This window comes from Colletotrichum tamarilloi, assembly GCF_030869305.1.
Source record: "Colletotrichum tamarilloi strain Tom-12 chromosome Unknown Scaffold_150.1, whole genome shotgun sequence".
NCBI classification, from domain to species: domain Eukaryota; kingdom Fungi; phylum Ascomycota; class Sordariomycetes; order Glomerellales; family Glomerellaceae; genus Colletotrichum; species Colletotrichum tamarilloi.
Genome location: NW_026849533.1, coordinates 42,161 through 57,429, shown reverse-complemented (window position 1 = coordinate 57,429; position 15,269 = coordinate 42,161). Strand labels below are relative to the sequence as shown.

The 15,269-nt window shown below is 50.1% G+C and overlaps 6 protein-coding genes across 6 annotated transcripts; 3 read left to right on the top strand and 3 right to left on the bottom strand.

Moving 5' to 3' along the window:
* Nucleotides 1-186: 186 nt before the first annotated feature.
* CTAM01_15171 (protein kinase domain-containing protein) lies at nucleotides 187-1,843 on the bottom strand (the record flags this gene model as incomplete). The annotated part of the gene is made up of 2 exons (XM_060531170.1): nucleotides 187-1,160; nucleotides 1,228-1,843. 2 exons carry the CDS (start codon nucleotides 1,841-1,843, stop codon nucleotides 187-189), a joined length of 1,590 nt encoding a protein of 529 aa, XP_060374270.1.
* A 966-nt stretch (nucleotides 1,844-2,809) lies between these two features.
* Nucleotides 2,810-3,309, top strand: CTAM01_15170 (uncharacterized protein; the record flags this gene model as incomplete). Its single annotated transcript, XM_060531169.1, has 2 exons — nucleotides 2,810-2,964; nucleotides 3,039-3,309. Coding segments are annotated over 2 exons (426 nt in total), but the record flags the coding sequence as incomplete, so codon positions are not given.
* An 819-nt stretch (nucleotides 3,310-4,128) lies between these two features.
* On the bottom strand, nucleotides 4,129-6,015 carry CTAM01_15169 (uncharacterized protein; the record flags this gene model as incomplete). Its single annotated transcript, XM_060531168.1, has 1 exon — nucleotides 4,129-6,015. One exon carries the CDS (start codon nucleotides 6,013-6,015, stop codon nucleotides 4,129-4,131), a length of 1,887 nt encoding a protein of 628 aa, XP_060374268.1.
* A 585-nt stretch (nucleotides 6,016-6,600) lies between these two features.
* On the bottom strand, nucleotides 6,601-8,165 carry CTAM01_15168 (uncharacterized protein; the record flags this gene model as incomplete). Its single annotated transcript, XM_060531167.1, has 2 exons — nucleotides 6,601-7,964; nucleotides 8,024-8,165. 2 exons carry the CDS (start codon nucleotides 8,163-8,165, stop codon nucleotides 6,601-6,603), a joined length of 1,506 nt encoding a protein of 501 aa, XP_060374267.1.
* Nucleotides 8,166-9,668: 1,503 nt separating this feature from the next.
* CTAM01_15167 (nonselective cation channel) lies at nucleotides 9,669-12,743 on the top strand (the record flags this gene model as incomplete). Its single annotated transcript, XM_060531166.1, has 5 exons — nucleotides 9,669-9,826; nucleotides 10,298-10,657; nucleotides 10,725-10,753; nucleotides 10,805-10,906; nucleotides 10,966-12,743. The coding sequence occupies 5 exons, from the start codon at nucleotides 9,669-9,671 to the stop codon at nucleotides 12,741-12,743; spliced, it is 2,427 nt and encodes an 808-aa protein (XP_060374266.1).
* A 1,419-nt stretch (nucleotides 12,744-14,162) lies between these two features.
* On the top strand, nucleotides 14,163-15,212 carry CTAM01_15166 (pectinesterase; the record flags this gene model as incomplete). Its single annotated transcript, XM_060531165.1, has 1 exon — nucleotides 14,163-15,212. One exon carries the CDS (start codon nucleotides 14,163-14,165, stop codon nucleotides 15,210-15,212), a length of 1,050 nt encoding a protein of 349 aa, XP_060374265.1.
* Between the last annotated feature and the right edge of the window lie 57 nt (nucleotides 15,213-15,269).

Sequence of the window (15,269 nt, the reverse complement as noted above, 5' to 3'; positions counted from 1 at the left end):
GAGGTATTCCACTATCTTTTGTGACCAAGTACGCCAATGGGATGGCATCCGCATGTGCAATCTTAATGCGATTTACAAATGATCCGTACCCACAGGTAACGCCAGCACTCCAACCGTTTCCCTTCATTTCTGCCAAATTTCCTCTCGCCAAGACACGGCACAGAAGATAAACACAAGCCGAGCGTCTCATGCCCCCAAAGCCCACTTCAGATTGCGCCACCAAGAAGTTGGAGACAATAGAGACAGAATGTAGGCCAGTCTGTCAAAAGCGCCGACCGCTAAACCAACGGCCACCGACTTCGACAAGAACGGGGGCTTCTCGTGCTCCTTGCGCCTCTTCTCGTAAGCCACCTCCATGGCTTCCTTCGCCGGAATGCCCCATTTCTGCATCCATGGGTCGCTGATTAGCTCTTCTGCTGTCACCCTGTCTTCGGGCTCCCAACGGAAGATCCGCATCAACATCGCTGCCAGGTCCTGTAACTCCTCCTCAGGCACAAAAGTCTTCTCTTCAGGAAACCTGTCCATGGCTCTGTGGTCAGGGATCTCCAGCACTCGTAGTTTGATTGTGTCCGGCTCCGCAGGTGTCGGATCCGACTTGCCATTTCTGACGTAGTTGCAATTATCGTCAATGTACTTCTCGCGCTTTTCCCAGGCGTCCCACCACGATGCCGGGGGTTTGCCCATACAATGGACCATTGTGGCAAAGACACCATCGTAACCAGGAAAGTATGTGTCGAAGATGTCCATCCTGCCGTAAAGCTCGAAGACAAAGCATCCCAGTGCCCAGACATCAGCGGGATAGCTGATGGGCAATTGCAGCTTCTTGGCGATCATCGATTCGGGGGCCCGATATGGCTCGGGCGTGTTGAGTTCGTACCGCGTCACTAGCTCCGGTTGCCATGATTCACCAAAATCCTTGATCTGTGCCCGTGCTTCCGACAGTTCCAGGTCGTCACAGTCCTGCGTGAGAAACATCTTCCATAGCATGTATGGGGGCGCGTTCTTTGGCAGAGGGTATTCTTCATGGAAATCGGTAGCCTCCACACAAAGATCCATCGGCAAGATAATTGGTTTCCCGTATTTCTCGTAGATTTCTTTCACTGTCAGGCAAGCGAACTCGCCAGCCGGCATAGCTAGCATCATATTCCCTCCGTGGAGATCTTCAGCAATATCCTCATGGTCAGCCTTATGTGTATTTGACGTGTTAGATTGGAACTGAGAACTTACCACCATGCACAATATGCTTTGAGTGAATGTATGCAACCCCGAGCACCAGTTGTGCCGCCAAAGCTCGTGCAATCTCAGTAGGGAATACGAATCCTCTGAATTTGCTCTCCGCTATCGTGGCACGTGTTGGCTCGCTAACAAGACATTCGTGGGTACCATTGGGCCCATGGTGAAGAAAAATGTCGTTGTAGTAGCCTATAACGCGATGGCCAGGATGGGACGAGTCGTCTCGAAGCATCCTTGAGATTCTCATCTCGTCACCCTTCGATGAACTCTCACTTTCCGAGGCACAGATCTTCACAGCAACCTTCTTTCCTGTCTTGGTGCTATGTGCAAGCCACACTGTGGAGAAGGAGCCGTCTCCAAGTTTGTTCACAATAATGTACTTGCCATTTCCAAGCTGATCGCCAAGTTGAACAGGATGAAACATACCCTCTTCGTAGGCCATGTACGGCTCTTCAGGCTCCTCATTGTCCCAGTACTGATACGAAAGATTGTCTCGTCGTTCTTCGGTCAACGGTTGACTTTGTTGCTCAGCTACGACGGCTTTGATGTACTTGATGACTGCAGTTTTAGATTCTCGATTGAGGTGGAAGAGGTCCCATACGAGCCCCATGTCGAAAAGCTTGATGTCAAAGTTTGGAGAATGCGATTTTGTCGTTGAATATTTTCTCAGTGGTAGAATGGGTAAAGTAGACATAAAAGATGAACACTGGCAAGCGATTGAAGCGAACAACATGAACGGGTGTCCTGGGGTTTATGACATAGATTCCAAGTAAAGTGACCGAAGGCAAGAGAATGACTACGACAAGGAGTGCCGACCTCAAACATGTGCGTGATAATACTGTCAAAGCGGGCACAAAGACGGACTGTTTGTTGCTGCTAATATCTCTAGGCCTAAGGCCCCTGCGTTATTCTATATCTTTAGCACAATGGACTGAAAGCGCGGGTGTGAATGTGTGAAAATAGAAACAAGGAGCAATCTCTCACGTAGAAAGATAAGGCAGGGCAAAGCACTGTGGTCAACGGACTGCATTAGGTGGCTTTCAATCTGGGTGGTTAGACCGATCAAAGTAAGACACTCTAAGTTTCAAGATATTAGCGAAACAAAAGGACGAATGCGACTTCTGGTGGCCGATTTATGAATGGGTTATCATCAATACATGTATACAAAACATCTACCACAACATCGTCCTCACTGAAAGGCACTGCATTTGTGATTATCTGAAATGTAACAATGAAAATTTAGCTACAGATTCTATACAGAAGGCGTGAGAAGGAGTCGTTGTCGGCAAGCCAGAGACCTTCTTTCATCTTCTTGGATATGAAACTTAGTGGTCTCTAATTCCGATCGATCATCTTTATTAGCATTTCAGGACTACCTTACTATCCTAGAAGAGCCTTTCTTAGTCTCTACGGAATACAGATGATACTGAAGAATAACTATCAGTCTCAATTATTGCTCGTAGTTCCAAGTACTTTCTTATTATAGAGCATCACGCACATCGACACTCCACCAACGGTAATTGCAGCAGCCAGGCTACAAACACCACAAATTTAAGACCAAAAGAAAACCAACACAGTGTCAGGTATCAGTCCTCCCAAGGGATATGTTGAAGTGATCTGGAAAATCAACAAACCGGGTCTTTTGAATAGTCAACATCCTCTTGATTTACTCAAAGCTCACTGGAAGACAGCACTCTTGAATCAAAATCAAGTGCGATCTCTTCTCATCAGGTATGTGCATTTTTACTTCAGAATTGTCTACCACTGATTTAAACCTTTGCTCATCACTGCTTTCTTTGGTTTAGGTCTCATTTGCACAAAACAACCAAAGCCGGCTTTCGGCCAAGTGGTAAGCCTGCTTACAGAACGGATAGATGGCATGTGACCACGTCGTACAAGGTAAATGATACAATGTTTCGCACAGCACATGGGTACACCACTGGCGAACATGACTTCATTCCAAACTCCTCAACCCTGGCAAACCGACGACCACAGCTGGTTGGCTACATAGGCAGCGATGGCACACAACCTTGGCCATCCGAAGATCTAAATCCCAAGAAGCACAGGAAAGAATAGTATTCTGAAGCAGAACTGCACAGACTAGTCAGAGATGGCAAAGAGAAGTTTCAACCGACGCCAATATCTTCAGATCGCTTTGCTGAAATTCTGAGAGTAGTCGCGGTCTAGGAGATACAGCAAGTCAGTGAAGAGCGGCTTCAGAGAAGCACGTCGATCGAAAGTATATCATGACGAGGAAAAAGGGTGAAAGGTAATCTGCTTGTTTGGTAAGAAATGATTGACACTGAGGTAGGGCTATTGGTCTGTACCCGTAGGGGTTCGTACCCGTAGGCGGTAGACGCAAAGCATCTCAACATTGTAGAATTCATCGTGTTTCCCTTCTGACATGGCCGTCTATTCTAATCTAACAAACGTCTTAGAAGCTGAGGTGTAAACTCATCATTGTGCTGTCAAGTACACGGCGCAACAATCACTGTGTAGGAAAGAGGTTTCATCTACTTACCTTACTGGGGCTAGGGCTTTGCCTAAATAGAACAATATGGCCCCAAACCAAGCGCCTTTCAATCATCACTTGGATTAAATACGCAAACTAATTTGAAAACAGTGCATGGTTGCTGCATTGTCAGAACTGTGAGATCTATCATATCTAGCCACGCTCGATTCTGCGAGCATTTGCTGGAGGTGCATCTAAATCAGCCCCATCCAGCCTGATGGGCTACCCTTTGCTGGAGCCTTTGCTAGAACCACCACCATAATCTTGTCTCGAGCAACTGGAGCCAGCGTCATGTCTGAACCCTGTTTTGTGGGAGGCTTTGAAGTTTTCTTTCTGAGCCTGAATGAGAATACCAACTGTCCCTCTACAGACTGGGACTGTCTCTATATGTCGATGCAACTTGGATGAAGTGTTTGTGCGTCAATGGTAATCTCAATTTCCGGCAAATCTTCCATTGGCGCACTCATTGTCACGGATCCTTCGACAAGAATATCAGCCAACAGCGGGTTAGTGTCATCAGATGCTGGCACCGTCGTGAACGTGCTTATAATTAGCTTTGGCCTCGGCGATTTGTTCTTCTTGTTGTTTGAAAGTTGAACAAGATCAGATTCAAGATATGGCGTATGTAGTGGAGGACTGCGATGTTTTGTTCTTATTTCGAAAGCGTTCGCCCATCTCAGAAGTTGGACATCATCATAAGCTCTGCCAGCGAACGTGAGGTTCATGGGCACACGCTTGTCTCTCAGGATGCCCATAGGAACTGAGACGGTAGGTATGCCGAGATGTCGAATGGCTCTGTTTCCGTTGCTGTAGTGGACGCCATTCTGCCAAGCCAGCGATGCCCCCTCAAAGTCTGAGTCTGCGTTGGCAGGTCCCACATCGCCAGCAGCGGGAAAGACAACGCAATCGCAGCCGACTTCCGTGAGCCAGTCCTCAAGAAGAACCTTTCGCATGCCCTCTAAAGCTTTGAGAGCTTGATCCAGACCTTCTACATCAAAAATACTCCCTTTGCTGGCGTATTCGGCCAGCCGATGGTACTGAATCGCGTTAGGCTTCTCGAAGTGTTGTAATTCCGGCCCAGTCCTCATACTGTCTGGATAGATCCTCGATGCGTCCACTGCAGAGATATCCGGGAGCTTTGAATCATTGAAGTCTCGAAGGAAGTTGTTCCAAGTATGTGCTACTAATGCTCCTCTCTCAGTAGCATGCCAGTCCGCCGGCCTTCGCGGACATCTCTCCGGCAGAAGGTTATCATTTTCGTAAGCTGTCAAAGGCGGAAAGTCGGAAACCATGACAATCTTCGCGCCAAGTGACTCAAGATCCTTTCGTGCTTGCTTCCACAATTCAACAACTGCCGGGCTCGTCTGAATAGGCTTTGCTCCTTCGGGAACCGGTCCACCAAGGAAGATTTCTGGCACAGCAATAACTAGTCCAGACAATGAGTCTGACGAGCCAAGGGTTTTGAAGCTCTCAGGCCGGTCCTCCCAAGATTGCGGTAACTGGACGCTTCTCTGCTCTCGCCAGAGATCGCCTTTGGCAACTGGATCAGGTGCAGTAATAACATCCAGAAGAGTTAACATATCCTTCATGCTTCTTGTATGAGGCACTGGTACGTCGCATGTTGGATACAAAGGCCAACTGCCGCGATTTGATAGAAAGGTCCTCGAGGGAGTGTAAGCGATAAGGGCATTGTTGGAAGCAGGCGATCTGCCAGATGAGACCGTCTCGCCTCCAAGCCCAAAAGCTGCGAACGATGCTGCTGTAGAAACAGCCGATCCGTTGGATGAACCTGAAGCAAATGCTGCAGCCAGATAGTCTGGGTTGTAAGGATTCTCGGCCCTTCCCCAGATGCCCCTCTGCATGCCGCCGCAAGCCATTGCAGGCATGTTTGTCCGGCCAATGAGCACCCCGCCAGCATCTTGAATGAGCTTCACAAGAAAAGCGTCTTCGTTGGAAATTAGATGTTCGAAAGCAGGAGATCCTGCAGCGGCTACCATTCCTTTGACTTTGTAGCTGTCTTTGACCGTATAAGGTATCCCTTCCAGGGGCCTGACTTTCTCGCCAGATGCCCTTCGGTCATCAGACTTGGCAGCTTGTTCGAAAAGGTCATTGTTAAGGATCGGAATCGAATTTAGGGTAGGGCCTCGACAGTCGTAAGTGCTGATCCGGCGAAGCAAACGCGTTACAAGCTCGACGCTGGTAATTGAACCGCTGTTCAAAGCATTCTGTAATTCTTCGATTGAGGCTTCGACGATATTGAGTACGGCCATGATTGCTGATAGGATGACGATGAAGATAAGGAGAATGATGTTGAAGACAAAGACCTGTCCAGAGAGCATAAAGATAAATGCACCTCACATTGTACCGAGCCCAAAGTCCACGATAAACTTACATTCTCCTATCTGGTCGGCCGGCTGTCTCCAGTTTTGATATGCAGGCCCGATAGGCCAGCCGGATGAATCCGGGGTTTGCGACCTTGTCGTAATTCGTAACGGCGGCTTACAAGTGGATTTTCCCCGCTGGCTAATGTTCCCCCATTCGCGAAATCCCGCACGTTAGCTCAAGTCCGTTGGGGGAATAGTTAATCGGATCTTTGCCGATAGGTAGGATGATGATCCTCTGACCATCACTTTCCAGAACGTGGTAAAGAGCTCATGCCCATGATTGTGTTCAACGCCTGGATGGCCTCATCAGCTCAAATTGCCATGTCAATCCACCTGACGTGTGGGATATCAGAATATTGACAGACTTTAAGGAGATGGGTCTCGGCCTACAATTGTGAATATTATTGAAGGATCAATGGATTTGAGGTTGGCTTTTTCTGCTAGTAATGAAAAGTCTACAGCAGCACTACTTCAAGTGAAAAATCGAAATTTGGGCGATTTCTCGCCGTCATGCAGCTCTGATGTATCGACATCCTGAGCTTGAAGGTTGACACCCTGGGCCTTGTTCCTTCGCCGGTTCTCCAATTTCATCCAGCCGCCGAGGATCAACGCCGATGCCATCGCCAACACGTTGCAGCAGCAGGTAACAATGAGAGTAGGAATGTACTTGGGTGCATATTCGGTCCGGAATGTTGCAGCCGATAAGATTCCAGCAAAGTTACCCAGACCTACAAGCAAACCTGTCGTGGCAGCGCGGCTGTTCTCGTTCAAATTGTTGTTATTGTGCCATGATTGAACCAGGCATGAAGGTGTATACGCCCCTGCAGCCATGAGGAAGCAGGCAAAGTAAGCCAGTTCACGGTTTTCCAAAACGTCGATTGCGATGAGAATGACCATGCCGACTAAAGAGGTTGCCAAGGCACCGACGATGTGAAACGTCCGTTCGTGGAAGTAGTCGGAGGAGTATGCTGTTGCCAGAAGTACCACAAAACCAACAGCGTTTGGGGCAACGGTCCAGAGATTCGTTTTGACGACGCTGTAGCCGAGACGCTGTACAATCTGGGGCAAAAAGTTGGACGTCGTGGCAAAGGCGACGGGATAGTTGAACGCGATGGAAAGCCAGAAAACAAATTTCCAATCCTTCCATAGCATAAAACACTCTTTCCAGTCAAACTTGGAGTCCACTTTATTGGAGCCATCGCGAAGGGTCCTGGCTAGAGCTGCGGCCTTTTCTCTGTCGTTGAGAAACCAGGCGGTTGCTGGAGAAGCTGGCAGCCACCAAAAGGCTACGACACCGACGAGTACGGTCAGAACGCCTTCAATGAGCATAAGCCATTGCCAGCCTTGGAGTTTAGTGCCTTCGATCTGGAAGACACCATAGGAAATGAGGCCGCTGAAGGCTGCGGCTAGGAGAGCGCTGCCGAAGAAGATGGCGACGCGAAAGCCGAGCTCGGATCGCTTGTAGAATAATGTGAAGTAGAATACTACGCCGGCGAAGAAGCCGGCTTCGCATGCGCCGAGAATTAGTCGGAGTACCAGGATCCCAGCGAAGTTCTTCGATGCGATTTGGACGGTTGCGATGCCGCCCCAGACCACCATCAGCGTCGGTAAGACCCATCTTGCAGAGAACTTCTTTGTGAGGAGATTGAGCGGAAGATCCAAGGTTCCGAAAGGGATGTAGAAGAGAAGAATGAGCAGACTGTACTCGTTCCCTTTGAAGTTGAGATCTTTCTCAATTCCGTCGGTTTTGGCGTTGCCCAAGTTGGAGCGGTCGACCGCATTGAAGAAGTACATAAGAGAGAGATACGGCAACAGATAGAAGTCAAGCTTTCTCACTAAAAGCGGCATAATGTCAGCGTCAACCCAAACGATGATGTCCTTGACAAGAGCTTACCATAAGATCGCTCCCCTTCAGGGTCAACCACCACGCTGCTGCCATTCTGGGGGGAATGCAGTGAAGAGGCCTCGACGTCATCAGAGGATTCGCGCTTAAGGTCCTCGTCAGATTTGGCTGGTGTTTCGCTTTCGATCGCCATTGTTGTCGATATTGGACGGTAAGCTCAATGTGTTTCTGAAGTGCGATAGTGCCCCTGCCACCTTCGGATGTGCGCAATACGTCTGGTAAGACCAAACACCGACTGGTATGACCTCCAAATTGCTTCCTTGGAGGCTTGATATAAGGTGCTCATCTTCACCCACTCTTGCGCCGAGAATGGGGGTGATTATGCACCCTGCAGCTCAATGGGGGCATCCTTGTGATTGGAGCATGCATCGGGGAAAGTTGCATATCAGCCATATCTTATCTTGAGCGTGCAGCAAGTTGTATCTTATCAAATTCGAATGTCCGGGCTGCAACCAACAACTCCGGCATCGTTAGCCGACACGCCCTACTACTACCCGAAGGATCATACTATGTCCATTGTCTACTTGTACCCTTATTGCCGATCACTCCCTTATCTTGTCTCATGATATCAGTCACCAATACCCTTTTTCGATGGCAGCCAATTGGCTTGATGAGCTCCTTGGGAATTAGTAGTATCCTACCTACGAATGGTGGTTTTCAACGAGATGAGGGCACTTGAGCGTAGAGGTTCCTTTCAGTGATTGAGTTCAAGTCCATGATTACATGAATCTCGAGGCAGCAGCCCTCACTAAAAAACCAGCCTGCAGGCGCCGAGGCTTGGACAAAGGAAATAATTCAAATCAATGAGGTCTGATCTCATGTCTTTCCATGAACTTTGGGCAAGGTTACTTACACTGGGTACTTTGTTGGTAAACTAATACTTGCAATTCTACGTGCAGAACTTGCACACCTGCAGCTTGGGGTTCTATTCGATTTTTTCAGCCACTCTTTAAATGCTTTGTGTTTTTCTTTTCAAGTAAAATAGGCAACATCGTCAAACGTAGTCTTCAGTGACTCTAGGAAGAGTCACCTATCGTTACTGTCTGATTTGGCGCATGATGCCCTCAAGCCGTGCCAAAGTCAACGCTGTCTGAGCCTTTGCTGTAAAATGAAGTCACTCTTGTACTCTACCAACTGCCATTGACAGAACGGTCCAAGTCACTTTGGAAGCTTTTCATAGGTAAACATCAAGCGTAAAGCTATAATGAGCAGGCGGGAAATAGGCACGGCCTTAAACGTCCGTGACTATTACATGATTTGCATCCTTAACACCCAACCTAGGGCGTCTGATCCACACCCGACATGTAGATCTCAGTGATGCAAAACACCAACTGTAGCCCCAGTCAAGGCTTCTCAAAAGAACAAGTGAGTAGTGAGCCGTACCGATATAGACTTCAAGCGATTAGCTAGACGTATCTTGTTGCGGAGTACCTTTGGGGGCTAACCAGTAGTTTTACTGAGTAGGTAAGTATCCACAGCACTACGGGCTAGGGACAGGGTTACAGCAAACCCATCTCCGCTTCCACGAGCATCGTCAAATCAGCATATCTGAGGGCTTGCCCTGATACCTCAAGCTCCATATTCACAAATTTTCGCCGTCAACCTCAACAATCACAGGTTCTTCGACCATGAAATCATGGAAGGGTGGCCGAGTTGGTTATGGCGCCAGGTTAAGGTCAGCTTAACATCTGTTTCCTGGTGGGGCAACCCGCGCGAGTTCGAGTCTCGTCCCTTTCAAATACCTTTTGCGCTACGGCCTGAAGAGGTTGCAGGTCACCTTTTTGGTCTTGTAATGTAAGAGCTCGTCGTGACCCTTGAGGACTAGGAGTTCATTATGTGCCTTATGATCGTGTGCCAACGGCCTGTGTATGAAAGTCCATGCGTAATGTTGATGAATCACCTATCTAGCCGTGTGTGGCTTGCTGGAAAGATGGGTGTTGTTGAGGGTGAGCACGTGGTGAGACATCTGATCTCATCTCATCCGGGTTATCTAAGCTTAAAGCGCCTCACCTCGGTGAAGAAATTTAGAGTTGTCGGTCAACCAGAAATGCCGCGGCGTTTATCCCATTTACGTCAGGCGGCACGAGCGTGGCAGTGCAAGCTGCTGATCGGATCGCGTTAGTGTTAAGTCAGATCGAGTCAGGGGACATGTGTAGATAAACCCCTCACTGGGAGGCAGCCCGAGCGCATAATTGCATGCGACATTTTCACATTCGTCTTTGAACAAGTCGACAACATGCAGACCACTGATCTTTAACACGACAGCTTGGGACCAACGCGGGGAGCTGCATCGGCTGGGATTGTGGGTGGCTGGGCAAACAGGAAACATAACGAAGAGGGTGTCCCGGACGGCCTTAGTGTGACTGAGCACTGTAAACAAGACGTTCTCTCATCATTACAACTCCCCCAACGTCAGATGGAAGAAGGAGAGGGCCCCCGAACCCCGGATTTGATTGACTGGACTCGACCACTGTCACCATGGGGTGATGGAGATTCGATGACGCGTGCCGCCAACGCCAACGACGAGCCCGATTTAGAGGCAGAGCAGCATGTCTCTGTCAGCGCCACCGCCAGCGTGAGCGTGAGCACTGAGGTGCCGCCCTCCGTGTATTTTACGATACACCGGTAAGTTTGAGGGTTTTTGCTGCCCCCATATCGGGATACCCGTAGCTGATGGAGAAAAAAAAAACAGAATCAGGCGACTTGTACTTGCAAGCATTGGTATGAGTAGCCGTTATCTCAATTGCCGATTTCCACTAACAATAATCCCAGATGACCCGTACACCCTAGATCAGCTCCGTGAGCCTAGGATGAACTCATTGGTTGTCCGACCTCTGGTAGATCGCCTATACGATCCCGACGATCCAACTGTCGGTATGTTTATTGCTTGTAAACTTTGATCTAGCCAAGACGGCAGAGCTGATCCGTAAAAGTGTACTGCCTCCTCGCCAATCGGATTCAGTTTCTCAGACAACACATTAGCACCGCTCATCATACTGTTAATGTTGCGCGTGCGACTCTCTGCGAACTCGTCGCAAGTCGAGTACTACGTCGATATCACGAAGACCACCCAGGCCAGATAGGCTTACTCATCCTGGCACATATCCTCGTCGAAGGGTTCGACCCATTCCAAGGTGCTCCCGAGGAAGTTGAGAGCGAATGCAGGCAAGCCCAGTGGCCTATTCAGCGCCGAGACGGCCATGAGAGAAAGCTCACGACTTTGGAACTGGCCATCATTTCCGAAAGCAAACTCTTCCTGAGTTCTTCAGCCTGCCAAAGGCTCGTCGACGCGGTTTGGCAAGGGGTCGTCACTTATACCCCCCTGTCGTTTGTCGACATCCTCCCGGATCATTACGAGTATGCCTCGGTTTCGCTATACGAGCCACATAGGGCACCGTTACTAGACGATAGACGCCTCATCGTACCGTGGATCAGACAGGTGACTGAGCTATTCCAGTTCGTCACCCTCGTCGGCCTATATCTCTTGACAATGGTATACCGGAGTAGCCCTACGATCAGTGGATGGGAATGTCTGTTTGCCGTCTACACGGCCGGGTGGACTCTTAACGAGTTCGCGGCAATCATTGAGCATGGCTGGGCAGTCCACTCACAGACTCTGTGGTCTTTTCTTGATATCACGTTCAGCTTCATATTCAGCTGCTACATCTTCGCTCGGTTGTATGACGTCTTGGCGTATGGTGGCGTCATCGCTGACGGCTACGGGGTGCATATTCTCTGCTTGGCAGCTCCTGTACTACTTACCCGCGTGGCCTTTACGATCATGCCGGACAATATTGTTTTCATCGCCATGCACGCCATGATGAAGGATTTCACCCGCCTAACCTTCATCTCAATATGGTGCTTCATGGGTTTCTTCCTGTCCCTGCAATGGCTGATCGGTAGCAACGAAACGGCGACCAGCGGAAGCGGTCAACCTGCCTTGAACTGGTACGATACCTGCAAGTGGCTCATCTGGACGTGGTTCGGCTTGGATGGCACTGGGATTGACCGCTCTGATGAGTTCCACCCCATTCTGGGGCCAGCTCTGATGATTGCATTTGCATTTCTTGGCAATATCCTCTTCCTCACGATCCTGGTCGCGCTGTTGAGTAATACCTTCTCAAAGCTCATCGCTGACGCGCCTGCGGAGATCCAATTTCGACGAGCTGTACTCACCTTCGCCGGTGTGAAAAGCGACTCAATCTTTGCTTACCCCCCACCGTTCAACTTGATGGCCATCGCGATTCTCCTCCCGCTTAAGTCTGTTCTCAGCCCGCGGTCGTTCCATGATCTCAACATCGCTGTCATCCGAATATTGAACGCGCCAGCGCTCCTCATCATTAGCGCTCTGGAACGCCGCCGCCTCGCTCACCCCCGTCGCGCACGGTCGCAGTCTTTGCTGAACTGGAGCTTCAGTGGATTCAACCCGCACGGAGACATTCAGGCCGTTTTCAAGGTGGAGCCGCCGCCCGGGGTGGAGCGAGAGCTGGAGGAATTGGATAACCTGAGCGATGTCGGCTTCGCGGAGAGTGAGCTCGGGTCACGAGTATCGTGGGATGTGAATAGGTCAAGATCGCGGCGGAGAATGGCGAGGAGAAGGCGGCCTGGGAGAATGGTGTCTCCCATTAGTGTAGTGTTCCCGTTGCCGAGTGTCCAACGGGCTGGGACAAACGAGTTTGAGCCGTTGTCCGGATCGCCTGCCAGGCCGTAGTTCCGTCAAGTGGTCAGTCACGGCACCCAGAATACCGACACATATTAACTGTTACGTGGCTTGATTTGGGGACGGGGAGATAGGGTTACAGCGGCCCCGGATAGGAACTGGCGATAATCCCCGGCGCGTCGGGCCCGGGGAAGGGATTACCAAAAGGAGATTTAATTGCATGCTGCAGGCTAGAGTCGTTGGCTAGATCAGAGCCTCAATACGAAAGATACAAGGCCCGCGTATATTGAATGCTTGTCGGGCAAGAGCTAGACGCTTGTAGTTGGTCTCCATTGACCGCCTCTCATAGAGTTTGCGATTGGAAATTGCCATTTCTTTGTCTTTGCTGTTCAGGTAATCAATTTTCACTCAAGCGGCGGTTGACAACGCAGCCCAGGTTGTTTATTCTCAGGGGCTGACCAGGTAAACTACTACGCAAACTCAAAGGCCGTGAGTACTATAATCGAGTCAACTCCATGTCGATCTGTTTGTGCAAATTGAGGGGAGTTTCAGATAGTATCCACCGGCTGCCGGTCTGTCCGCCAAGGCATCTTTGAACAATGTTGGTGATACTATCCCTGAAAGAATCAGAAAACAGTGCCAGTCCTTGGAAGTGATAATCAAATAAACTTTGCAAACTGGTTCGACTGCGCATTTCCGAGAATCTGCGCGGCGGGCGGCCGCACCACACGCCTTCCGCAGGGTAAACCGAGCTTGGAGAAAACCTGCCCAACGTTTAAATAGCAAAAACCTTGCTGAGAGGTTTCTGTTTGCGAGCATTGAACCGAGCTGCAGAGCAATGCACTTTGGGCCTAGTCTCAATAACTGCACGGTGAGCAACACGAGGGGTAAACAACAAAACTGGCATCTTGTTTGTTGCTGTTCACCGTCAAAGACTCGAAGCGAGGCGGTAAATCTCGAAAACGTGGCGCAACACTAGAGCGTTTACCCGCGGACATCCACCAATAAAGAAATAATTTTGGAGCTTGGCCACCTCCTAAAGCTTGACTCGTGATCCCCTCAGGATTAGTTAGCCAAGAGCCGCAACGAGCCCCGGGAGGAAAGGAAACTAAATAAGGGTGCTTGGCAGCTTTCGAGTGACACGGGAGACGCCATTGGAGGAATGTTCGATCTGAAGTCTCCGTCCTGCACTCCGCATGCAAGCCCTTCCCTGCACCAAGTGCCGTGGTCCCGCTGGTGTAATTGGATGTAACCCTATCGAAGGCCTTCAGATGAACGCAATCGACTAGAGCGCAAGGACGAGGTCTTTGGAAAGACCAGCAGACCAGGGAAAAGGTATCTGTCCCAGAGCTTCGGTTCTGGGTTTTCCAGAGTTACTTGGTGAATAAATACACTGCGGCTTTCCCCATGTTTTGAGGTTACAGCGTCGCTGCCCACTCTATTCTGTCTTTACCTTCTTTACACTCATTCATGATGGTTGCGTTTCTCCAACTTCTTACATTCGCCGTGGCAGTCGTCGCAGCTCCGGCTGAGGTTTCCCTCGACGTCGGCCTCGGTGGAAAGAACTGCGATGGCAAGTTCGCCAGAACTCGCCCTTCTTCCAACTCGCTGGTCGTCGATGCTTCCGGCAAGCAACCTAACAGCTACCCCACGCTTAACAGCGCCGTCGCCGCACTGAAGAACGTCACCGACGATCAGAGCATCTTCATCATGCCCGGCACCTACACCGAGCAGGTCCGCATCCCCAACTACCTCGGCAACCTCGTCATCCAAGGATACACTTGCGACTCCCGCGACTACGCCGATAATCAGGCCACCCTCACAAACAACCTCTCCCGCACCATGGCCAACCTCACTAGCAACGACCAGACCGCCACTCTCCGCCTCTGGGGAGATAACATCAAGATTTACAACCTCAACATTGCCAACACTTTTGGTCAGGCCGATAAGAATGGCATGGCGCTGGCTGTCAGCGCACAGAAGACCAATCTCGGCTTCTATGCTTGCAAGATTACCGGATACCAGGACACCGTCTACGCCAACGAGGGTAGACAGATCTACGCAAAGACCCTCATCAACGGCGCCGTCGATTTCATCTTTGGACTGCGCGCCGCAGCCTGGTTCGAGAAGTGCGACATTCAGACCATCGGAAAAGGCTACATCACCGCGAACGGCCGCGATGCAGCCAACAACACTTCATTCTACGTCTTCAACAAGGCCAACATCACTGGCACCAGCGGAACTGCCTCTGTCACCCTCGGTCGTCCGTGGAGACCGTTCTCCCGTGTCGTCTTCCAGCACAGCGAGATGAGCGATGTCGTTGCGCCGATTGGCTGGTCTATCTGGGACAAGACGCAGAGCACGGCCAATGTCTACTTCAAGGAGTTTGAGAACACGGGTCCCGGTGCGGCAGGTGTCAGGGCTAACTTCAGCTCCACGCTTACCAAGGCTGTTCAGGACGTCGAACTTCTCGGCGAGGGGTTCAAGAAGGAGTGGTGGGTTGACGCTTCGTACCTGTAAACAGAAATCATTCTTTTAACAGCGTAGCATACTTTATTATACCAAAAGTTTAGTTTG